Source organism: Hyperolius riggenbachi, chromosome 5 (assembly GCF_040937935.1).
Source record: "Hyperolius riggenbachi isolate aHypRig1 chromosome 5, aHypRig1.pri, whole genome shotgun sequence".
NCBI classification, from domain to species: domain Eukaryota; kingdom Metazoa; phylum Chordata; class Amphibia; order Anura; family Hyperoliidae; genus Hyperolius; species Hyperolius riggenbachi.
In genome coordinates, this window is record NC_090650.1 from 269758056 (window position 1) to 269783474 (window position 25419).

Sequence of the window (25419 nt, forward strand, 5' to 3'; positions counted from 1 at the left end):
TATGGACATGGACAGCTCTTCCGCTTCCTGCACGCAGCTGAGCTGCGGAGAGACGTGTGTTGTACAGCCTGCACCCAGCATGACTCCGGAGCACGACATGGAGGACAGCGAGGAGGAGGAAGCACCGGAGGAGGTCACCTTCCAGCATGCCAAAAGCAGAGCGGCGGAGAGCGCCCGCATGAGGCGGGAGGCGGCCAGCAGGTGAGCAGCTGCCCCGTCTACATCACTGTGCCGCCTGCTGCATCATCGCACACTCCTCTGTCTACCAAAGTCCCCCTCAAAGTGTGTTTGTATGCATAGGTAGCCAGTGTTGCTTAGGATGTGCCTGCTGGTCTGCAGATAGAAACAAACGCGTGGGTCGCTCACCAGCTCTGTGAATTGAACAATTTTCTGACCATGGCCTCATAATAAATAATGTAGAAAAGTTTCTGTGTATAAAGAAATCTGTAAGGTTGCATGTCTCTTTTTTTTTTTTTTTTTTTTTTTTTTTAAAGAGAAGGTGCAGTATATGTATGTATCATAAACAAAAACTGCGCCAGCCAAATACAGAAATGTCTAAATGAGTATTCGCTACCACAAGTCCTGTATCAAAAAATCCAACGTTGTTGTGACAGCGCTCCTCTGGCAACCTAGAACAAATGAACACAGTCGCATATAGTGCATTACTGTAATACAGATCGACAATACATCAAAACACTCCACCCAACACGTGCACAGGTGATAAAATGGTGATAGCAATGTGTTCCCCTCTCAGGGAGATATAGCCCCTTCGGTATAGCAGCTCACCAGATGGACACCACCTCAGATTCCAGGTGGGTCTAGCGCGTGGCCTTCAAGCGGCTAACTATCAATCACAGCCTCCAAACTTCAATGAAAAAAGCCTCCACATTCGCTTAGTAATAGAATCAAAGCAGCTCCAGGTTTATTGCACAGATCCACATGTAAAACAACATAAAATGCACATAGCGTAATCCAATTTTTAAAAACAAAGTTGCCTGCGCAGTACAGCGCACTCACTTGTAGATGAATTATGAGCATCTCGGGTATCACAGCCCACCAATAGCGTTCTCCTTGTTTATAGCGGCACCGGCGTCCCGACACTCCGCTCTCCTTCAAGGTAAACGCCCGAACTCCCCGCTACCCTGGTGACGTCAGCGCTCCTGGGTCCGCCCTACGCGTTTCGTCCAGTTGTTTTACATGTGGATCTGTGCAATAAACTTGGAGCCGCTTTGATTCTATTACTAAGCGAATGTGGAGGCTTTTTTCATTGAAGTTTGGAGGCTGTGATTGATAGTTAGCCGCTTGAAGGCCACGCGCTAGACCCACCTGGAATCTGAGGTGGTGTCCATCTGGTGAGCTGCTATACCGAAGGGGCTATATCTCCCTGAGAGGGGAACACATTGCTATCACCATTTTATCACCTGTGCACGTGTTGGGTGGAGTGTTTTGATGTATTGTCGATCTGCATTACAGTAATGCACTATATGCGACTGTGTTCATTTGTTCTAGGTTGCCAGAGGAGCGCTGTCACAACAACGTTGGAGTATTTTATTATTATTATTATTATTTAGTATTTATATAGCGCCAACATATTACGCAGCGCTGTACAGTGTATATATATATATATATATATATATATATATATATATATATATATATTGTCTTGTCACTAACTGTCCCTCAAAGGAGCTCACAATCTAATCCCTACCATTCCCATATGTCTATATTATGTAGTGTAAGTACTGTAGTCTAGGGCCAATTTTTTTTTAGGGGGAGCCAATTAACTTATCTGTATGTTTTTGGAATGTGGGAGGAAACCGGAGTGCCCGGAGGAAACCCACGCAGACACAAAGAGAACATACAAACTCTTTGCAGATAGTGCCCTGGCTGGGATTCGAACCAGGGACCCAGCGCTGCAAGGCGAGAGAGCTAACCACTACGCCACCGTGCTGCCCAAGTATATGTATGTAAACACCTGAAGTATGATTAGCAACATATCAAACTCCGGTGCTCCAAGAATCTATCCTACACGTCGAACTAACCTACATCCCATAGACTTTTACTATCCTTTCCCCTCCCCTAACCCTCCTGGTATACGTTTGATAGTGGGTGTAGGCAAATTCGACGTGTAGGTTATCACGTCGGAACACCGGCCCTCGGAGCTGTCAGATTTGGCCCTCAGTTGGTTTTCCCACTTTGCATTATGTTTGGCCCACTCTAGACCACCAGAGTTGCTATATTGGAGGGTAAGTCAAAAAGGTATCTCTGCACACAGCAATCAGTGTGCGCTAGGGCCAGAGAAATATTGGAGGGTAAGGCCCTGTTTACAGTTGATGCATGTTTATTATTTCCTTATCCATAGCAGTGCATTGTCAAAAGGTTTTCAGTTAAAACCCGTTAAGTGTGAACTGTGCCACAGGAAAACATGGGCATTACTTTGAAAATCAGTTGTCCTTTCAGTTATAACTGAGAGCAACTGATTAATGGAGTTAGGGCCTGTTTCCACTACATGCAGATTGGATGCAGAAAAACTGACTCCAGTGAATGCCTATGGCAAAATCTGCATCAGAAAAATTGCTTTTAGTGGAAACCGGCTCATAGACATTAATTGGAGTCAGTTTTTCTGCATCCAATCTGCGTGTAGTGGAACTGGGCCCTAAACGTGATTTTTCTGATGCAGATTTTCCCATAGGCATTCATTGGAGTCAGTTTTTCTGCATCCAATCTGCGTGTAGTGGAAACAGGCCCTTATCGGGCAAATAAAAAAAAAAGCTTTGCTCACCTGGGGCTTTCTCCAGCCCCTTGCAGCCGACTGTCCACGCCGACCGCTGCACTCTCTGCCACCGTCCCGGTCTCCATGCATGTGTGCAGAGGCCGACCCCGAGGTCGTCCTTACTGTGCCTGCGCAAACCGCCACTGTCAATCAAGCCCACGTTGTACGTGGCTTACTGCGCTGGTGCAGAACTACTGCACTTGCGCAGTGTGCCGCGTACACTGTATTGTAGAAGGAGGGAGCCACTAGACACCAGGGAACTGTATAGGGGAGGCATTAGACACCAGGAACCGTTATAAGGGAGGTGGCCACTAGATATTGAGGTTGGCTTGCGACTTGGTCCCAGAGCTCAATTTTGGCCCACTTTGTATTTGAGTTTGACACCTTTGCTTTTTTTGCATACCCAAGCCAGTACTCCTGACTGATGAACAAACCAATGAAAATGATAGGATTGTTCATTGTTTTGGTTGAAATCAAAAGTGGAAGGGCATATCAATTGGACATGTTTTCAAAGTCTTCCAAAGCTCTTCAGAAACCTCTGCCTGTGTTGCCGCGACCGCCCCTAACTCAGCATGCAGATGGGGTGGCGAGAGCCTCAGCAGAAGTTTGAAAAAACCCACTATGACTGCATTTCTAAGGGGGCTTAGCATTTACCTGAATTAGAGACCCCACCCCCAATTCTGGATTATTAATGCCTGGTACACACGATTAGATTTTCTGGCACATTTACTGCCAGAAAAATTATTTTCAACAAGTCCAATCTGATTTCTGATCGATTTTTCCATAGAAGTGAACAGAAAATCGATCGGTAATCAGATCGGTCATGTTGGAAATAATCAATCTGGTAGAAAATGTAATCATGTTCAGCCAGAGTAGAAAAGAGCTGGGCACTGAAGGGTTAATACTGAATTAGTTTAATCCGTAGGGTATATCAAAGACAGGCAACAAGAGGGAAAGGAGCCTTTTCACGGGGATCCCTGCTTTGTCAGAGGCCCTTTACAGATTAAACTAATTCAGCATTAACCCATCGGTGGCCAGCTCTTTTCTACTCTCGTTGAATTGGATTGCCCGTATAAGTATGCTGTGAGCACGGTGGAGCCTGGTAATCCGAAGGGAGTCTGCCAATCTGTGTTGGGTGCCAGTAGCTACTTTCTACCTTCTGTTTCGAAATCTAATCGCGTGTACCAGGCATAAGACAGAACCTGACATGACAGGCTCTGTCGTTTATCCTGGAGGTACTTTTAAAGGGAACTTGGGACAAGAAGCGTCTCAGGTTCCATACTTACCTGAGGCTTCCTTAACCTCCTTGCCGGTCTAAAAAATCCGGCAAGGAGGCAGCGTCGCACTTTTTTAAATTTATTTATTTTTAAATCATGTAGCGAGCCCTGGGCTCGCTACATGATAGCCGCTGAGCGGCGGCATCCCCCCACCCACTCCGATCACCATCGTCGATCAGAGTAGGCAGGAAATCCCGTTGAGAACGGGATTTCCTGCAGGGCTTCCCCGGTCGCCATGGCGACTGGGCGGGATGATGGACGTCGGGACGTCACAGGGAATCCCGAACCGCCCCTCAGCGCTGCCTGGCACTGATTGGCCAGGCCGCGCAGGGGGCTGGGGCGGGGGGGGGGGGGCGGCGCGGCGAATCGGCGGCGATCGCGTACTACACGCAGCTAGCAAAGTTCTAGTTGCGTGTAGGAAAAAAAAATTATGCAAATCGGCCCAGCGGGGCCTGAGAAATCCTCCTGCGCAGGTTACCCTGAGCTGAGCTCGGGATAACCGGCAAGGAGGTAAAGGCCACTCGTCCCTCACCGTCTCCCCGGGTGACTCTGGTCCCGTCCCCCCCCCCCCCCCGCAATTCAGCCCGAAACCCTGGCTAGGTTGCAGCTTCCCAATCGCGATCCCATTCCTTGGTGTAGCGCAGAACACTCACAGACGGGGGGGGGGGGGGCGAGGGCATCAGTCCGCACATGTGACAAAGCACAATTCGACTAGGCTTTTGGACAGAATTGCGGGGGCCCGGAGCCACCCGGGAAGACAGTGAGAGACAAGCAGCCATTGGAGTTCTTTCATCGAACACCTCTTCAGCCTTCCTTGCCCAGCCTTATTAATGCCACTTTCTTTTACCAGAGAGAAGGCTCTCGTAAAAGAGAAGAGGAAACGCAAGCAGGAGCTTTTCAGTGAACAAAAGGTATTGTCCAATCATATTATATTAGTGTATTGTAAATTATAGGGCACATAGTATTTGTGATTGTGCTTCCTCAGTAGTCCAGAGTGGTGCCAGTGAAGGTATGTTTGTACATCACTTGTTCTGGGCACCTCATGTACTTAAAATGGCCTTCTCAACTGTGGATCCAATCCATTCATACTCTGCATGGTTAGCTTAGCACTTAAAGGAGTTATCAGGCATTCTGTTCCTAGTGTGTGGCACACATTAGATAGATTCCTGTCAGATTCGGCCTAACAGGCATTTGACAGAAATCTATCTGATGGTCGAATCTGCTGCAAAGCTATGTGTATGGCCACCTTTAAGGGGACCATACACTGGTCGATTTCAGCCATCGAACGATTCTATAGAATCGATCAAAAATCGATTCTATAGAATTCACAAATCAATCAATTTGCTGCCGATTACGATTGATTTGATCTATGACAGGATGGAAAATGTAGGCTGCTAGCAGTAGATCGATGGCCCATAGAGTTGCATTGGATCTAATGGTCCAATAATGCATTTAGATCGATTTCCAATAGATTTCATTCTGAAATCTATTGGAAATCTGTTCCTAGTGTGTAGCACACATCAGATAGATTCCTGTCAGATTCGACTTGACAGGCATCTGACAGAAATCTATCTGATGGTCGAATTTGCTGCAAATCTATAAGTGTATGGCCACCTTTAGAGGCATGCAGTGCTCAGATCAGATACTATACTCCATTTAGGGACTGTATACTCTATTGTGGAACTTGGATACCCTCTGCTGGCTCATATATGGACCTATTAGGAAGGATGCCATCAAGGCTGCGTCAGTCAGAAGCTGGGTAGCAACTGCACTGGCATACCAGCACCACCGTACAATTCCGGGCATATACGAGGGCATAGTGGAGTCTTTAAATAAAAAAGTGATTTAATTTTTATAGGAAAATGATTTCGTAAGTTGTAATCAGAATCTATTCAGTGTGAATCTCGCTGTCAGTTAACAGTACTGTATTATCACTCAATGATAGTTCAAGGAAAGTACTCGAGCACTGGGGCAGTAAGTGGCCAGGGCTATCTTAACCACTTTCCTCCACCTTTGCTTTTAAGCCCCATCTACACAATACTATTCTTTGTACGATTCGATTACGATTCGATTACGATTCTATTTACGATCCGATTAAATCCAACATGTCCGATCGGGATTCGATTCAATTCGATTTGCCTTTGTTTTGCAATGGGAAATTGAATTTAATCGAATCCCTATCGGACATGTTGGATTTAATCGCATCGTAAATAGAATCGTAATCGAATCGTACAAAGAATCGTATCGTGTAGATTGGGCTTTAGTTGTTCACCAAGTAGTTAATTGTATGAAAGATGAGGGCAGTCCCTTCTCTTGACGCTCTTTTCTGGTCTGGATAAACAGCTGGTAGAGTAATGCTACTGCTGCCTCTGCTCTGTTTGTAATGGGCGTGTAAGTGGGGTTGCTGCTGCATATAAAGCTCTGCCCACCAACACATTCCACACCAATAGACACTGTGTCAGGGTGTGACTCTACCTGCTGTTTGCTGAGGCCTTGGAAATTGGAGATTTCTTTACTGGCAAATGGAGAAGTGGCTCCCTACACCTGTGTTATATATCTTGCTACACATCCGGTGACTGGAGGCTAAAAGCAAGGGTGGAGCAAAATGGGTACAATAACCCCAGAGACTTTCCCTGATTCCTGAGTGCTCCCCTCTCTGGCCAGAGATCCAAGTGTGGATGCCAGTGATTTGCTGATTATACATGTTTGAGTGGCTGGCTACATCACATGGCCCGGGAGGTTCCCCTGAAACATAATTGCTTGTTATAGCTTATAGGAGTCCTTTATCTTATGGTAATGGAGTTATGTGATCTCTGGACTGGTGGAACCATAGAGTATTACTTATGTGGGTGATGCCACAGATTCCGCATGTCATTCGGTTCTTCCAAAGTATAATTGATGTTTGCTAAGGTGTATTTGTGGTTGTGTACATTGTAATTTTAATATGTAATGTGGTGTTGAGTACATATTGTGTTCTCTCTCAAACCGAATAGAACAGAATCACTTCATTGTAGTTCACTTATATTGGAGCAAATGTTCGTTGTTGTTTTTTTCTCTGTCTCTTAGTAATGCGCATATTTTTCATAATATTTTACTCTACATTTTGTAAATTAACTGTTTTACTTTCTATTTTAGAAAAGGAAACTGCTTTCAGATGACATCCTTCAAACAGTCTCTGCACTTCCAGATAAGCTGTAAGTTCATTCTGTTGTCTTACGATACAAACACACACTAGCAAGCACTCCAGGTAACACCACCTCCCAACTGGCTGCAATAACTACTACTGGCTTTGTTGTTGAGAATCACAGGTATTAGTTGTGCAAAATTGCACTTGCATGTTTAAGCCAAGTGGAGTTTACAGTATAATCCTTCTGTGTCACCTATGGTCCTACAGCTAGTTTTCTTAATAGCAGGACGCATATCGCAGAGAGGCATCATGAATGGAAATTAACAGGGGTTACTTGGCCAGCTAAGGTGCAGGATCCAGGTGAACACTACACCACAGGCTGAGTGTGATGCCATCAACAGGTTTTTGACAAAGGTGTACAGTAAAGGTAGACTGTGCAGATAGGCTGCCATTACTGCTCTGTTATTACAATCTCTGCTTAACTTAGTAAAGGGTTCTATTTAATTCTCCACTGATGAGATTTTTTTGAGTTCCCAGGCCTGAATATTTGTTGCAGCCATTATGGAGGATCCCATTCTCATTATTATGAGGAGTCTATGTCCATAGCTGTATAGTCACAGCTAGTGTTTTTACAGTAAACCCTTTCTGTTGCTTTACCCCCACCAAACATTACACCCTAATGCGGGGCAAAATGTTTCCATTGCAACATAAGATTGACAAGGGTTGACGTTACCAGCAGACCCTTATTTTCAAGTCCTGACAAAATATAACTACTGTCAAACTGCACACGTCTTGGTGTAAACCTTGACAATTGCTTTATTATTATGAGTGTAAAAGTGTGACACTAACCCTATACAATGCCAGAGTCACAGCTCTTGGATAACTTGGTACAAAGAGCACGGCTGTGAAGCAACACATAAGTAGCGGCCAGCTCTGAAATCTCAGGTTTCCATCCTCTCAGTGTAAAACTAATCTCTGTCAAAACTGGACAAAGATTTGGGACCGAGTAGTCCATGTAAATATTTAAGCTGCTGCTAGCATTTTGTGAAGGATTCTGGGATAGGCATGTTTCTTAACTCATAGGTTGCAATGAGTTTTGCTTTAATTTACAGTGGCTTGCAAAAGTATTCGGCCCCCTTGAAGTTTTCCACATTTTGTCACATTACTGCCACAAACATAAATCAATTTTATTGGAATTCCATGTAAAAGACCAATACAAAGTGGTGTACACGTGAGAAGTGGAACGAAAATCATACATTATTCGAAACATTTTTTTTACAAATCAATAACTGCAAAGTGGGGTGTGCGTAATTATTCAGCCCCCTGAGTCAATACTTTGTAGAAACACCTTTTGCTGCAATTACAGCTGCTAGTCTTTTTAGGGTATGTCTCTACCAGCTTTGCACATCTAGAGACTGAAATCCTTGCCCATTCTTCTTTGCAAAACAGCTCCAGCTCAGTCAGATTAGATGGACAGCGTTTGTGAACAGCAGTTTTTAGATCTTGTCACAGATTCTCGATTGGATTTAGATCTGGACTTTTACTGGGCCATTCTAACACATGGATATGTTTTATTTTAAACCATTCCATTGTTAACCTGGCTGTATGTTTAGGGTCGTTGTCTTGCTGGAAAGTGAACCAGTCTCAAGTCTTTTGCAGACTCCAAGAGGTTTTCTTCCAATATTACCCTGTATTTGGCTCCATCCATCTTCCCATCAACTCTGACCAGCTTCCCTGTCCCTGCTGAAAAGGAGCACCCCCAGAGCATGATTCTGCCACCACCATTGTTGACAGTGGGCATGGTGTGTTCAGAGTGATGTGCAGTGTTAGTTTTCCGCCACACATAGCGTTTTTGCTTTTTGGCCAAAAAGTTCCATTTTGGTCTCATCTGACCAGAGCACCTTCTTCCACATGTTTGCTGTGTCCCCCACATTGCTTGTGGCAAACTGCAAACGAGACTTCTTACGTTTTTCTGTTAACAATGGCTTTCTTCTTGCCACTCTTCCATAAAGGCCAACTTTGTGCAGTGCACGACTAATAGTTGTCCTATGGACAGAGTCTCCCACCTGAGCTGTAGATCTCTGCAGCTCGTCCAGAGTCACCATGGGCCTCTTGACTGCATTTCTGATCAGCGCTCTCCTTGTTCGGCCTGTGAGTTTAGGTGGATGGCCTTGTCTTGGTAGGTTTACAGTTGTGCCATACTCCTACCATTTCTGAATGCTCGCTTGAACAGTGCTCTGTGGGATGTTCAATGCTTTGGCAATATTTTTGTAGCCTAAACCTGCTTTACATTTCCCAATAACTTTATCCCTGACCTGTCTGGTGTGTTCTTTGGACTTCATGGTGTTGTTGCTCCCAATATTCTCTTAGACAACCTCTGAGGCCATCACAGAGCAGCCGTATTTGTACTGACATTAGATTACACACCGGTGCACTCTATTGAATCATTAGCACTCATCAGGCAATGTCTATGGGCAACTGACTGCACTCAGACCAAAGGGGGCTGAATAATTACGTACACCCAACTTTGCAGTTATTTATTTGTAAAAAAAAAATGTTTGGAATCATGAATGATTTTCGTTCCTTTTTTTTTTCTTTTTTTTTCGCAAACACTCAGCTGCGTTAGCAACGCTTTATCCCAACTCTAAGCTTGGCTTCATCAAACCTCTCCAATTGTTGGGAAATTTTAGCATCATGGTTTGCGTTATTTACCGAATAAGATTTTAATTTGTAATATAAGTATAAGACACTTAAAATACATAAACAATATTCAAATATATTACTACCACCACAATTTATAGCTGCGTAGTTTGCATTCCATAATATTACACACCTAAATAAAAAAGACCGATCACCCTACATCAACCATCCTCTACTTCCTTTTGACCTCTCATTCAAGTTTGTATCATCCATATCCCACCAATCACCCTCTGACATATTCTGTCCATCCATCCATATAATCCCCCATATACTGAGACCCCTAGGGTTTTTCTTTTTGAAACTGAAAAAAAAGCTCATTCCAAAGTTGTCTTACCGCCCCTTTCTTGTTCTGTTCTGTTAGTCCAATAACTTCATCATCCCTATCCCTTTCCTCTTCATCCCCCAATTGAGACACCATTTTCTCAATCCATTCATGCATGGAGGGAGGATTTAAGTCCTTCCAATTTTTTATAATTAATCTTTTAGCTATAGCAATACCCAGTTTTAGGAGTTGTTCCCTTACCTGATCCTGACCAGACACAACTGAGTCCCTGAATCCAAACAGTATCAGATTGGTCTCAAATTTGGGGGTTGGGGACCCATTTATGACAAAAAAAATCTTCCAGCTGTTTCCAAAATTTTTTCAGTATTTGACATTCCCAAATCATATGGATCAAGGAACCCTGAGCATTATTACATTTCCAACATGTATCATTATCCCTTAAACCCATTTTCACCATACGTACAGGAGTTAAATACCATCTGGCAATTACTTTGAATTGGGAGAGTTGTAAATGGGTTTCAGAAAAGGACCAGATCTCTTGAAAGATTCTAGCCCATATCTCGGAGGAGAATTTTATCCCCTCCTCACTTTCCCATCTGACACAGTAGGGAGGAGGGACCCTGTGTGAGGTTGAACCAAGTAGGTTATAGATTTTTGATAGGGCCCCTATTGGCCTCTGTTTCATCAAAAACCACTGCTCAAATATGTTTACATCTTGTTTAATAGTTTTTTCTTTTCGCTGCAGACTATTCCAAAAACTGGATAATTGAATGCTTCCAAACATTGACAGTTGACCAGTTTCTAAGATCGGGATGATGTCCAACTTTTTGTTTTCCATTATATGGATCAGTCTCAAGTCTTGGTCCACATAATTAGTGTGAAACCAAGACTGGTCTGACACTGGCCCAAAGTTTGGGTCAAAAGCAATGGATCTTAGCTGGGAAACTCCCTCACTATTTATCCAGTTCCCCACCGTCTTTGCCCAACTTAAGTGTCAGTGTGATTAGAGGATGGGAGGAAAGGGTAGTAGAGTACCGAACTTTCTCTGGAATCCATGAAAACAGCCAGTCTCTATTTAACCATTCATTTTCCAATCTAACCCAGATCCTACTGTTGTCATTAATTCTCCACTCTAAAATGCGCATTAAATGAATGCTTGTGTAGTATCTGTAGATATCTGGTGCTGCCATGCCCCCAAATGTTCTACCTCTGGAGATAGTGGAAAATGCTATTCTACGTTTACTTCTTGACCAGATAAATTTCTGGAACAAACGATCCCAGTCGGTGAACCAACTCCTGGGATGGGTCAGGGGCAAACACTGCAACAAAAATAATATTTTCGGAAGCACCATCATCTTAATAATGGCTATTCGCCCAATACATCAAAAATTGGACGGTCCCAGGACTGGAGCATCTTACTACTGTCAGTCATAATATTTTTAAAGTTATGTTTATAAAGGTCGTCCAATTGCGAACATAGATTCACCCCTAAGTATTTAATTGCAACTTTCTCCCATATAAAGTTCGAGTAACTTTTGATGGCTTCCCTTGTCTGGGTGGAACAGCCTAAGCCCAAAATAACAGATTTCTTTTCATTCCATTTATAGTGTGAGATGCTACTATATAATGAAATCCATCCAAAACATTTTTTAAGTGATTTTTCAGGATTCCTTAAAATCAAAATAATGTCATCTGCATAGGCAATTATCTTTGTTTCCACCCCCGCTACGTCAATACCTTTTATCTGGGGATCTGATTGAATCGCAGTAAGGCTGGGTCCACACTAGACACAGTTGCAGGACGGACACTGCAGTCCGGATCCGGGGAAGATTAGGGGAAGTACCCACCGTACTGCAAACTGATGAAAGTGCATCAGTTTTGCATCAGTTTTGCATCAGTTTCCGTTCAGTTTCCGTTCAGTTTCCGTTCAGTTTCCGTTCAGTTTTTCCCTGACAGAAAACGTCTCTATCATTAGGAAGGAGTGGGAGGATTTTTTTGGGCCAATCAGAAAGCTCAGGCTATCCGTTTTCACATCCGTTTTTTGCCTGTGGAGCTGGAGATGCGTTTTCTCATTGCTTTTCACTACCCCTGCGTGTATCCGTGGTCCTGATCCGTTGCGTGAAAATGCAGCAGGTCCGGACCTTCCGTTCAGGTTTTGAAGACGGAACCCCGCAAACGCAGACGGATCCGTTTTTTACTTAGGTGAGGCTGGCTGCTATTTTAAACATTAGTATCCAGGACTCCGTTTTTCATCAGGTTTGAAAAACGCAGCCACGGATACGTTTCCGGACCTAGTGTGGACCAGCTCTAATGAGTGGCTCTAGACTCAGATTGAAGAGCACCGGGGATAAAGGGCAACCCTGTTTTACCCCATTAGATAATTTAAACTCATCGGTAAGATAACCGTTTATTTTTACCCTAGCTGTTTGATTTGTAAACAATTTAGCTATTCTCCCAATAAAAAAGGGCCCCAGGCCTATTTTACGTAAATTATCGAGCAGAAAATGCCTAGATAGCCTATCGAAGGCCTTTTCCGCATCTATTGTGGCCAGGATGGCCTCATGTTTTTTAGAATTACAACTGTGTATTACATTAATAGCTGAATAAATGTTGTCTCTTATGTGCCTGTGCCCTCTAAAACCGGTCTGTTGTTCCCCCAAAACCAAGTCAACAATCTTACCAAGTCTGGCAGCCAGAACCTTGGAATAAATCTTAACATCGCAATTAATTTTCGTTCCACTTCTCACGTGTACACCACTTTGTATTGGTCTTTTATGTGGAATTCCAATAAAATTGATGCATGTTTGTGGCAGTAATATGACAAAATGTGGAAAACTTCAAGGGGGCCGAATACTTTTGCAAGCCACTGTATACAGCTCCAGTCTTTGCACTGCACTTTTGTACTTCTACCATTATGTTGTGAGTTACCCCACTGATAAATGTATGCTTTTATTATAGTATATGTGTGTAATATAAAGCCAGAACGTGCAGAATTATTGGTTGCCATATATTTTTCTTCTTCTTAAAGTGGATCCGAGATGAACTTTTACTCATTGCATAATTGTGTTCCTTTCCTATTGTTTATAGCAGTGGTACCCAACCTTTTCCGGGCCGGGGAACACTTTCTGACCATATTTTTCTCCGGGGAACGGAGGCGGGGGGGGGGGGAGCGCGGCGGCGCGGGTGTTTGCGCGACCTAGTGGACAGTGCCGTGCTATGGGGGGGGGGGGGGGCTGCATAGCTAGCATAGTTGCCCCAGTATAGGGAGTTTAGTTGCCCCAGTATGGTTAGTATAGTTACCCCAGTATAGTGCCCCAGTATAGCTAGTATAGTGCCCCAGTATAGCTAGTATAGTCCCAGTATGGATAGGTAGTGCCCCAGTATAGCCAGTAAAGTGCCCAGTATAGCTAGTATAGTACCCAGATAGCTAGTATAGTGCCCAGTATAGCTAGCATAGTGCCCAGTATAGCTAGCATAGTGCCCAGTATAGGTAGGTAGTGCCCCAGTATAGTGCCCAGTATAGCTAGTATAGTTGCCCCCAGTATAGCTAGTTTAGTTGCCCCCAGTGTAGGTAGTTTCGTTGCCCCCAGTATAGCTAGTTTCGTTGCCCCCAGTATAGCTAGTTTAGTTGCCCCCAGTATAGCTAGTACAGTTCCCCCCAGTATAGATGCCCAGGAGGGGGGAAAACAGCGCTAGAAGGAGGGGCAGTGGAGGCAGCGGTGGGGAGGGGGGAAATATCCCCCCCCCCCTCCCTCACCTGGGACCCCTCCTTCTGCCTCTCTCCCCCTCCGCTTAGCGGTGGCAAGTGCGGCTCGGCGGCGAGGAGGCATACGGAGAATTACTCTCCACTTCCGCGTTCCAAGCGCCGGCAGCGTCATGTCGTCACACATCTCCGCCTTCAATGCCGCCCACTGTTCTTCCTGATTAGCGGAAGCACAGTGGGCGGTATTGAAGGCGGAGATGTGTGACGACATGACGTTGCCGGCGCTTGGAACGCAGAAGTGGTGAGTAATTCTCCGTATGCCTCCCCGCCGCCGAGCCACACTTGCCACCGCTAAACGGAGGGGGAGAGAGGCAGAAGGAGGGGTCCCAGGTGAGGGAGGGGGGGGGATATTTCCCCCCTCCCCACCGCTGCCTCCACTGCCCCTCCTTCTAGCGCTACTTCCCCCCTCCTGCACCCTAAAGTAGGTACAGGTCTGGCGAGAGGCCAGACCTGTACGGCACACCGGGCAACATGCCGCGGCACACTAGTGTGCCGCGGCACACTGGTTGGGAAACACTGGTCTAAACATCTAAACTTTATTTCAGATATGTAGACAAGTTATCTTAGTTTTTCATCTCGGATCCGCTTTAAAGTGACACTGAAAGGAAAAAAAAAAGTATGATGATATGAATTGTATGTGCAGTACGGATATTTAATAGAACATTAGCAAAGTGTTTTTTTTTTTTTTTTTATTTATTTTTAACAGTGCATCATTCTGTCATATTTGCAGTTTGCAAACCACAGTCTGTATTTTAAACTATAAAACAGAGCAGAACGAATGACCCTTTGAACTTTGTTGCAGTAAAACCTTAAAGGATACCAGATGTGAAATTAGTAACAGAAACGGGGGGAGCAGGCATATACTGTTACCTGGCCTGTTGCCTGTGGTTCCCCCGTTCTCATTTCTGCCCCTGCATTATGCCTAAAAGCCGCCTGGGACCCTCTTCCTGGTCCCCGGAGTCGGACTTTACTGCGCGGGTACTGGCCAGGAGCATTCTGCGCATGCGTATGACGTCACTGCATAATTTGTATGACGTCATGTGCAGAGCACTCCTGAGCACGGTTGCGCGTTGTAGGATGCGCGCAGCTCGGACTGCGGAGTAAGCATGACTCCGGCGACCCAGAACTGGGTCCCAGGGGAGCTTTTAGGCATAATGCGGGGGGCGGAAAGGAGAATGGAAAGTGACAGGCATCAGGACAGGTAAGAGTATATGCCTGCTCTCCCGGGTTCTGTTACTAATTTCACATCTGGTATCCTTTTAAACAAACAAGTAAAAATGAGACTGGTTGAGATTAAGTGCTACAGAAAATAGGACTGTCTTTGGTCGGAGCTCAGATAAGCCTTTTGCATAGATAACTGGAGTTTCTTTACTCTTTATGTACTTGAAAACAATATGGGACTATTTTATTTGCTTCTAATGTTCTATTAGCTTTACTACACATACAATTATCTCATAAGTTTATTTTTGCTACAGGTTTGCGTTAAAGTGAATGGGAACAAATATTAAAAAAAAAAAAAGTCAGATACTTGCCTAATGAGAGGCTCTGGGTCTTATGGACCCTTCCAGCTCCTCTCTCTGTCCCCGTTCCAGTGCTGGCTCCCTGGTAGCAGTATTAGACCAATTTACTAAAATTGTGCTCTCTGTGCCGCGAAGGAGGCTTTGGAAGTCTTCGGGCCACTCCATATTGTGCACAACCGAGTGCCCTCTCTCATGCACTGACGTGTGCGCATTATGGAGTTGCCTGTCTTCGGGAGGACTTCGCTCCCAAAGACTTCTGAAGTCTCCCGTGTTGGGGGATTTAAGCGGAGGAGCTGCAGCTGCAACGAGGGGCCAGGGAGAGGAGAGGGAAGGCTCCATAGGACCCAGAGCCTTCCCTCTGCTTAGGTAAGTATCTGGTTTATTTTTATGTATGATTTGATTCCCATTGACTTTAAGGATGATGATTTGAGCTTAAAGGGACACTTAAGTCAAGTGTCACCGGCAGCCACTTCCTGTTTCGGTGACAGGAGCTGACAGGCTGGGGACGCGAGTGATTCTTTGTGTTCCTGGCCACAATAGCGCCATCTATGCTGCTATACCATATAGCAGCATAGAGGGTGCTAATGTGTCTGGGAACGCGAAGAATCACTCGCGTCCCCAGCCTGTCAGCTCCTGTCACCGAAACAGGAAGTGGCTGCCGGCGGGGCCAGGAGAATCGGAGGGAGACGGGGAGGGCACCGGACAGCTGCAGGGGGCTATTGGAAGCCCTAGGTGAGTAAAACTCATTTTTTTTGTTTGACTTAAGTGTCCCTTTAAAAAAATAAATCCTAATCAGTGTTCTCCCCAGAATTCTTTTCCAGCCGGGTGGCATGAAATAGTAGCCGGGTGGGGCAATATGAGCAATGCAGGGCCGTTGCTTCTGTGCACAACTCTGCTTATAGCATAGGAGGAGGTGAGCCGATGGCAGCTGGGTGGAGCACCCGGCTAAAAGAGCCTGGGGAGAACACTGCTAATTTTTTTTTCCCCCTCACTTTTTGAAGCCAATGTATTTTGTAACCATTGTTGGTTTCCTTTTTCTAGAGAAAAATCTTCAGAAGATTCCGATGATGCAAAGAATAAAGGTAGAAATATTTAATAGCTTGGAATTTTGTTTTTTGTGTTTTTGTCTAAATGGGAGGAGTCAGTTGTATGTAACGCCCAAAAGCACATAACATTCACTTCTGCTTCTTTTGCTTTGAGAAAAAAACGGCCTCTTGTTCTTGTAGTTCACCAGCCAGAGGTGTATTTCAGCAGTACAGAACTTCCCACTGGTGTAAAAGGTAATGGGGAGTTTTGAAGCGTCTGAGGCATTCATGTGGAGAACCTCCCTACCCCCTTACACAGGGAACAGTTCTAAACATCCTCAATGCAATGTAGGCAGATTCACCCCAGATTTACACAGTATCGTAAATTTATTTTCACAGACCTTGTGGAGAAGGAGTTGCGTGACAAGGACAAACATGGGAAGAAGTTACTTCCAAAGAAAAGGTACCAGATTTTGATGAGTGGAAGCACATTGTATATGTCGTCATAGTTAATACAATAACAATGTTTAAATGTAGGAGAGGATTGCTCCCCCAAGCATTATGTTTGCATGCAATAACATTTAAAGAGTTTCATTACCCAAGCTTTAATCTACGCGCCATGATAACACACACAGAGTGCTTCCACTTCCTGCGACAGAACGCTAAAAACAATGCTGATCTATGCTGCTCAGTCACCAGCACAGCATTCCCACCCACACCTACCTCCCTCAAAGAGAACTAGACTGTTTTAAGGTTTATTCACAGCCTAAAATGCATTTCTTATTTTAGGAGATTATGGCCCATTTTTTAATGGGTGTAGTAGTTTTTGATTTAAAAAAAAATGCAATGTTTAAGTAAAACATTTTCTTTTTTGCAATAAAAATAATATGGTACACCTTCCACCTGGTGTATTGGTCTGTAGCTCCTCTTCTGCAGTGCACAAGTGGACTGTGCCCTTTTTCCTCCTTATAGGCAATTGGAACATTGCCACTTTTTGTCCCCTTTTACACTTTTTGCATTCTGTTGCGAATGTTGTACATCACACGGTTACAGTCCTGAAAGGTCGCACTGCACTCTACTGCTGCTGTGCAGCAATATAGTGAAGTATGTCTCATTTCTGGGTGAGATGCCGTCGCAGCGGGACCCACTGCACTGCACTGCATTTAACAGGATGCAGCGTTTTTGTGCGATGTGATGGACCGCGGTAAATGTGAAAGGGTCCTAAAAGTGATATACCATTTTTGCTGAGAAGATTCAATGGCAAACATTTCAGCTTGATTACATAGTTACTATGTGCATATAAACCATGAGTAAACAATTTCTGGAGGTAGACTTACAACACACATGAACCTAGAAAATATAAAAGACATGAGCTGTACAGTCATATAACGGGAGGAGTTACTATTTTATTTTATTTTTATTTTAATCCACTGACCTTAGATATAGTGTGGTACTTTTTTATGCAGCAACATTGCATGTGCTTATAGTAGACAGTAGATGTGATTATAGCCACACAGTGGTGAGGTGTGAATAGAAAAAACAATTTGTCACAAATTTACATGGTTTGAACTAGTGACAGGACTTTCACTTTGTTTAAACAGCATTTTTTTTTATTCCTTGTATTGGTGGCACAACCAAAACTTTCCCATAAAATGAATTGGTTGCACCAACTTACTATGTTATTTCTTTTCACAGTCTAAAAGACAACTATGATGTCATACACTTAAGAGATCAGAGTTCAGTAGATCAGCAGCAGCAGAAAGCAAAACAATTCCTTCAAAAAATGATGTATGGAAAAAGCTCAAACCGAACAACACGTGAGTATTATTGGATTGGTCCCTTTTTATATCAGTTGACTGGAAAGCAATGTCATCAAGCTCACATGGTTGGATAAATATTCACAGGGAGGTTGAAAAAGTCTATTGAGGTCAACTTGCCCCCCAAGCCTGTCGCCTGGATTCATTCTGAGGACAAGTTGTCTCAAGGAAATATCTGAATTCATTTGATAAAGTTCAATAGGAGATGCAGGGTACTTTTTATATATTGCATTTAAAAGCTTTGCTTGATTCCTATTTTACATTAACTGTAATTTCCACTGAAGTGACACCTAAATAAAACCTGAGGTGTAAATCAATGAAATAAACAATTGTAACTATCCTTCTCCTAATAAAAATAAAATAGTTTTATTTGCTGTTTAAAATCTGTAAAAGTAGGGTAAATGTTTTGTCTATATGACAGTCTTTCAGTATCCCATATCTGAAGCGCAATCTACACGATACAATTCTTTGTACGATTCGATTACGATTCTATTTACGATTTGATTAAATCCGACATGTCTGATCCGGATTCAATTCGATTTGCCATTGTTTTGCAATTGCAAATCAAACTGAATCGAATCCTGATTGGACATGTCAGATTTAATCGAATCGTAAATAGAATCGTAATCTAATCGTACAAAGAATCGTATTGTGTAGATTGGGCTTAAAATATATGAACGATTTACGGTTTTTTGTTTTATTCCCTGCACTCGAGGTACTACAGCCATAAAACCTTCCTGGCAGGGAACAGCTTTTATCTGTGAAGGTTACACTATAGTCCAAGTAGGTTCCGACTGGAGAGAATTTGTCACTAGCTTACCTGAATGTTTTAACTCTTTCAGGCAGAGAAAGAATAAAAGGAACAATTATTTGTATGCTTGGCACTGTACATACACGTTTATCCCAGTATGTCACATGTCACTGCTGGTACACTTTAAGAGAATAAATGTTAAAGTGTACCTGAGATGGGGGCCACCTAAAAAATGTATACATACCTGGGGCTTCCCCCAGCCCCCTCTGGTATTATTGCTCCCTCGTCATCCTCTGCCTTCTCCTCCTTCTCCCGCAACTGGCCCCGGAAAATCCTCTAGTCGGTGCAGGCACAGTCCAGCCAGACGCGCTCACCCGTTTTGCACCTGCACAGTAGTACTGCGCAGACGCAGAACACTCCCGGGGACATAAACGCAGCTGGGCGTGCGTGCAGCCAGGCCGCAAAGGCTCAGTGGGCCCTGGACCGGAGGACTTTCCTGGGCCAATTGCTGATGAATAGGGAGTCTGAAGAGGACAGCGTGGGAGCAATTAGCCTGGAGGAAGCCCCAGGTATGTATATGTTGTCTTTAAAGCCAATCTCTAGTTCCCTTTAAAACTATTTAAAGAAGGATTTTTAAAAAGTTTATTTTTTTTCCTTCCTGCAGTAACATGTTTTTCCTTTTTATTTTATTGTCTAAGGTTGCAAGTTGATAGCTAAGAGGAATAAACCTTGTCTACTAAAACTTTGTTTAAAGGACATCCGAGGTGAAAATAAATTGATGATAAAAACAATTGTGCCTATCCTTCTCCTAAAAATGACTTTTTTTTTTTTTTTTAGATGTCCCACAGTTTTATTTTATATTAAAATTTAGTTTGTTTTCTCGGTTTCATTGTCTCTGCTCAATGACCCCTTCATTGAAGTATGCCAGAGCAAAAATCTATGAACCATTGGCCATATACTGACAGGAAACTGTTTTATAGCTGTAATTACTTATCAGCGAGGGTTACGCTATAGTCTGACCCAGTTAGACCCTCACAGAAACTGTCACTTCCATACATGATGTTTAATTTGTTCAGGCAGAGAAAGAAAAAAGGAACACAGCACAGTTTTTTGTATGTTTGGCACTGTACATACACAGGACTATCTCATCATGTTACATGCCACCTCGGTTGTCCTTTAAGGTATGTTACAAAACTTTATGTAAAAAAAAAAACTACATACACAGGTTGCATATGAAAGGGATCAGCAGTTTCACCAATATCCGTAGCCAAAATAAGTCCCATTTTGTATTTTCTTGTAAAGTTGACCTTGTTGACTTCCTATGGGTCTTTAGTGCAACTGATGTCCCGGTTACCAATAGAAAAGCTCTAGATAACCATTTACTTTACTTTCATGTGCATTTCACCACATCTGGAAATACTGACAGCTTTGACATGCAGTTTTTACAGAAGATAACCTGTATTTAAACTTGATAATTTTTATTTCCGTCTTGCCATAAAAGATGTGTGCATAGATGTTGCAAGCCAATACCAGATTGTGCCTGAATGTCCCCAATCCATAATGACTTTATAATCAGTTACTGATTTTGTTCCCATGAGGGACCTAACAACCCTGGACTTTGTGCTGTTTAGGGCTGGTTCAGACGGACGTTTGGAGGCGTTGCGTTTGCTGGCGTCGCGTTCAGCAGCGTTCGTGTGCGTTTGGATGCGGTCGCGTTTTTTCTTCCCCTAGGGGGACATTAGCCGTCGCGGTTAACCTCCCCTGGAAGCTACATGTAGCTTCCAGGGGCTCCTTGAACGCCAGAGAAAATCGGGACCCAAACGCCGCGTTTGTGTAAACGCGCTTGAAAGCTTGGTACAAACGCTCCCATTCACTTGAATGGGAGCGTTTAACACCAAGCCCTGAACGCTGGCTGTAAACGCTCTGCAAACGTCCGTCTGAACCAGCCCTTACTTGCTGGAAGCGCTATGTGTCTGTCTGCTTGTCACACAGCTTCTTTTCCCTCTCTAATCACCCTGTGATAGGATTACTCAGATTCCTGGGATTGGTTATCTGCACACAAGGTTACTGCTATTTGTAATCCATTTCCTCCATTTTTCTGTGCATATGGAGACCATATGCTTGGCACTGATAGGATCTTGCTACATTGTGACAACAGACTTATTGCTACAGTGTCACTTTGGGAAGCCGCTTTCTATTATTTCATCATTGATGGGAAACTTTTTTGTTTCCCATTAACAGTTTAGCAAATTGGTGTTGGGTAAAAAATGTTAACATCCAAACCTCTGCTGCCCCAGCATAGGAAATGTATAATGCCTAGTACACACCCTACAATTTTCTGTAGAGTTTCTGTTATGCTGGGAATACACGGGTCGATCAGGTGGCCGATTAGCCGCTGGATTGACCCCCGCCGCGTCCCCACAGATCGATTACCGCTCGTCCCCGCCGGCGCTCCTTATCAGCTGCTCGATACCCTGCCATTGTCCACCGGTGGGAATCGAGCAGGCGTGGGTCGAGCAGCATGATCGGACCAGCTGAATATTATCAGCTGGCTGGATCAGCTGCTCGATACACGGTACAGAAACGTATCCCCAGCATTAAGGCCCATACATACACGTCTGATTTTTTTTTTTAAACGACCCGTCGTTTGGATGTCCCGAAGTTCAGTCGTCCTGACGTCAAATCGGGCGTGTGTACAGTCCGTCGTTCAGGTGATAAGACTGGTCTTGAGCGATCCGGATCGCTCAAGACCAGTCTTATCACCTGAACGATGGACTGTACACATGCCCGATTTGACGTCAGGACGACTGAACGACGGGACGTTTAAAAAAATCAGAAGTGTGTATGGCCCTTTAAGGTCCGTACACACGCCGGACTGCAGGCAACGACGGGTCTGTCGTCGCCTCCTGCTGGGCGTGTTTTCAGCAGACAGTCCGGCGTGTGTACATTCTGTCAGCGGACTGACAAGGCTGTTTCTGTCACAAACAGCCGTATCAGTCTGCAGACAGACTGTACACACGCCGGCGTGTGTACATTCTGTCAGCGGACTGACAAGGCTGTTTCTGTCACAAACAGCCGTATCAGTCTGCAGACAGACTGTACACACGCCGGACTGTCGCTGGAACGCCCGCCCTGCAGGAGGTGACGACAGACCCGTCGTTGCCTGCAGTCCGGCGTGTTCCGGACCTTTAAGCCGCATCTACACGCGTAGATGCGGCCGCGATGCTCCTTATCAATCGAGCTGCTGATGCGCCTCGATTGATAAGATCTGACAGGACGGATCTTGCTTCCGCCGATTCCCTGCTCGCTCCCCGCTAGGGGACAATGGCAGGGAATCGAGCGGGAGATAAGCGGCGCGGGGACGAGCGGGAATCAAGCGGGTATCAAGCGGGTATTGATGCCGGCGCACGCGCGGCGAGCGGGGACGCGGTGGGCACGCGGAAGAGGCGATCCGGCTGCTAATCGAGCCGCCGGATCGCTGCAATGTCCCATAGTGTAGATGGGGCTTTAGATTTACCTGCCAGATAGATAATTTCCAACATGTTGGAAATTATCTAGCTAACGATCTATCTGCCTACCAATTAGGCATTGTTCTACTCCGCAGGCAATTAGGCATTGTTCTACCTAGCAGGAGATAACCAGAAGACCATGCACCAGAGATAACGACCAGTCTCTACCAGTACTTACAGAAAATATTCTAATTACAGAAAATCTTACAGAAAATTGTATGGTGTGCACTAGGCATAAGCCTATGAAATCCTCTAGCTCAGTGGTCCTCAAACTGATGCTGGGCATACACGGAGCGTTTGCTCCATATCAATTGAGCCGCTGATGGCTCGATTGATATCAGACAGGTCCGATGACCCGGCTGATAGCTCGATCCCTGCGGGCGGACAGTAGTGGGGAATAGAGTGGAAGATAAGGAAGCGCCCGCGTGGATTGATACAGGCGCCAGTGGGGACGAGCGGGGGATGTGCCGGGATCGCGATCCGGCGCATAATCTCCGTGTATGCCCAGCATAAGGCCCGCAGGCCGAATGGGGCCCGCCGTGGCATTTCTCTTGCCCCCAAGCACATAATGTATAACCAATAGATGCTGCCCACTGCACCTTTAAATATCGGTGGCCTGCATATATATAGAATAGCATTGCTGGCACCTCCCAGCCACATATGTAGAAGCTAGCAAGCAGTAATTCCCTGGCTTCCAATCCAATTCTGCATCAAGTGACACTGCTGGCCAAATGGATGGCAGGCTGTCACCTGGGTATGCTTCACAGTCTGGTGGACAAAGATGTTTTTTTGGGCGCCACATGACTGAATGGCTGCTGCTGGGAGTTCTCCTTCGGCCATGATTGGGGGAATCAATACCTAGATTCAATGTAATGTTTTTTTAACATCATTTTATGTAAGTTTCGGCCACCCAGCAGTCTGAAGTATGTTGTTCCGGCCCTTGACCAAAAAAGTTTGGGGACCCCTGCTCTAGCTGTTGGTTAAATAACCAATTCAGCATCATCATGCATTGTTGTTTATCATTATTTTGATTATTAAACTTTTTGGTCAAGAAAAGTGTGTGTGTGCGTGCGTGCGTGCGTGCGTGCGTGCGTGTGTGTGTGTGTGTGCGTAAAATGTAGCTCACAGTTCTCCTAAAGGACATTAAATTGCGTTACTCTGTTTCAAATTTAGCACCTTGTGGAGAACTTTCAAATCTGTATGCCAACAATGTATAAAATGGTTAACTGTATGACTCTTTGTACTTCCTTTCTTTCAAATTACAATAGGTGTGTGTATTTCACATACAGTGTATGTATGTTTATACTTTTTTTGTGTCTTTACAGCCAATGAATATCTTTCAGTTGCAAATAAAAAGGGCGCAAAGAAATCGCCAGCAGCTCATTTTACTGACAACACATGGGGTATGTACATGATTTGCCTAGCTTTAAAAGTGAGGTATTAAAAATAACTTTAACTCAGGCATTGAACTTTATCCCAATCAGTAGCTGATGCCTCCTTTCCCATTAGAAATCTCTACCTTTTCTGAAATAGTTATTGGGAAGAGGGGGGGGACAATGAAACATATTTTTCTGCTCTTTGAACTGACATTGTTTATAAGCTTTTCAATTATTATGTTTTTTTTTTGTTTACATATAAACAGGGCAAGAGGAGAAAAAGAAAGCGGCAAAGTTCAACCTTCAGTGGACACACAGAAAAAAGTTGTGAAGTCCAGAGAAGTGGCCTCCTTGTGAAGCTATAATGTCTGAAAGAAACAGACTGCAAGCTTGTTCTCACTATCAGCTGAGGAAGCACAAAATGTTTTTGCTTTTTTATAGTGCACTTGCGTTTTAATACTCTGTAGCATGAAAAGGCATGCATTGTAAATCGCATTGCATTGCAAGGCATTGGTGGACACGCAATAATGAAACTACTTTGGAAAAATCCTGGTGCTTGTTAAGCAAGAAAAGGAAGCAGGCAGAGACGTGGCTTGTGAGAATGAATGCTGTACAGGGCATGTTTTCCAGACCATCTCATGCCATATTTTCTATGAGGGTCTGCTTGCTGGGCTCACAATTCATATGAGACCAGCCAGCCAGAAAGAAAGAAAACCTGGCATGTAAAAGCCTCTTTCCTTCTAGCCCAGTGCAGCTGAGAAGTGTCACCTGAGCAGCTCCTTGTGGAGTGAGCAGTCTAATTCATTGGTCACCCACAGCTGTGCTGTACTGAGGCAGTATTGTGCATTCCCTGTGATGTATCGTGTATTCCCTGTGCAGGTGATGTTTTCTCGGGGAGAGACTGGGTATTTCTATTATTGGTAGTATTTTGCTTCTGTAATGCTGGTCCTTTCACAATTTTCTGTATTTGCTAACTTGTAAATCTCTTACCTTCAGGTGTTATGTTGGGAATACACTGAGCAATCCGGCGGCTCAATTAGCCGCCGGATCGACTCCCGCCGCGTCTCAATTAGCCGCCGGATCGACTCCTGCCGCGTCTCAATTAGCCGCTGGATCGACTCCCGCCGCGTCTCAATTAGCCGCCGGATCGACTCCCGCCGCGTCTCAATTAGCCGCCGGATCGACTCCCGCCGCGTCCCCGCGGCCGCCCAGATCGATTCCCGCTCGTCCCCGCGGGCGCTTCCTTATCTTCCGCTCAATTCCCCTCTATTGTCCGCCCGCAGGGATCGAGCGGGGAATCAATCCGTGCGGTGATTGGACCTGTCGGAAATGATCAATCGAGCCATCAGCGGCTCGATTGATAAGGAAGTATCGACCAGTGTATGCCCAGTCTTAGACACAAAACCTACTTGGTGAAAACCCTTGTACTCATTGCTCATTTACAGAGTATATTTACTGAATATAAGTTAATGAATAAAATTGCTTATTTTTTACAGTA

At 44.6% G+C, this 25419-nt stretch overlaps 1 protein-coding gene across 1 annotated transcript; it reads left to right on the forward strand.

Annotated features, from left to right (window-relative positions):
* NOL7 (nucleolar protein 7) lies at window positions 1-25419 on the forward strand. Its single transcript, XM_068234641.1, has 8 exons — window positions 1-201; window positions 4901-4961; window positions 7186-7244; window positions 16485-16525; window positions 16868-16931; window positions 18164-18285; window positions 23871-23948; window positions 24188-25419. Exons 1-8 carry the CDS (start codon window positions 2-4, stop codon window positions 24250-24252), a joined length of 690 nt encoding a protein of 229 aa, XP_068090742.1. The 5' UTR covers window position 1; the 3' UTR covers window positions 24253-25419.

What these genes read in the sequence shown, in the direction of transcription:
- NOL7 (XM_068234641.1), top strand. Translation starts at nt 2, where the DNA reads ATGGACATGGACAGCTCTTCCGCTTCCTGCACGCAGCTGAGCTGCGGA. An exon ending in TCTGCACTTCCAGATAAGCT is followed by an intron (nt 7,245 to 16,484) that starts GTAAGTTCATTC and finishes TCCTTTTTCTAG; the next exon opens with AGAAAAATCTTCAGAAGATT. An exon ending in TTTTACTGACAACACATGGG is followed by an intron (nt 23,949 to 24,187) that starts GTATGTACATGA and finishes ACATATAAACAG; the next exon opens with GGCAAGAGGAGAAAAAGAAA.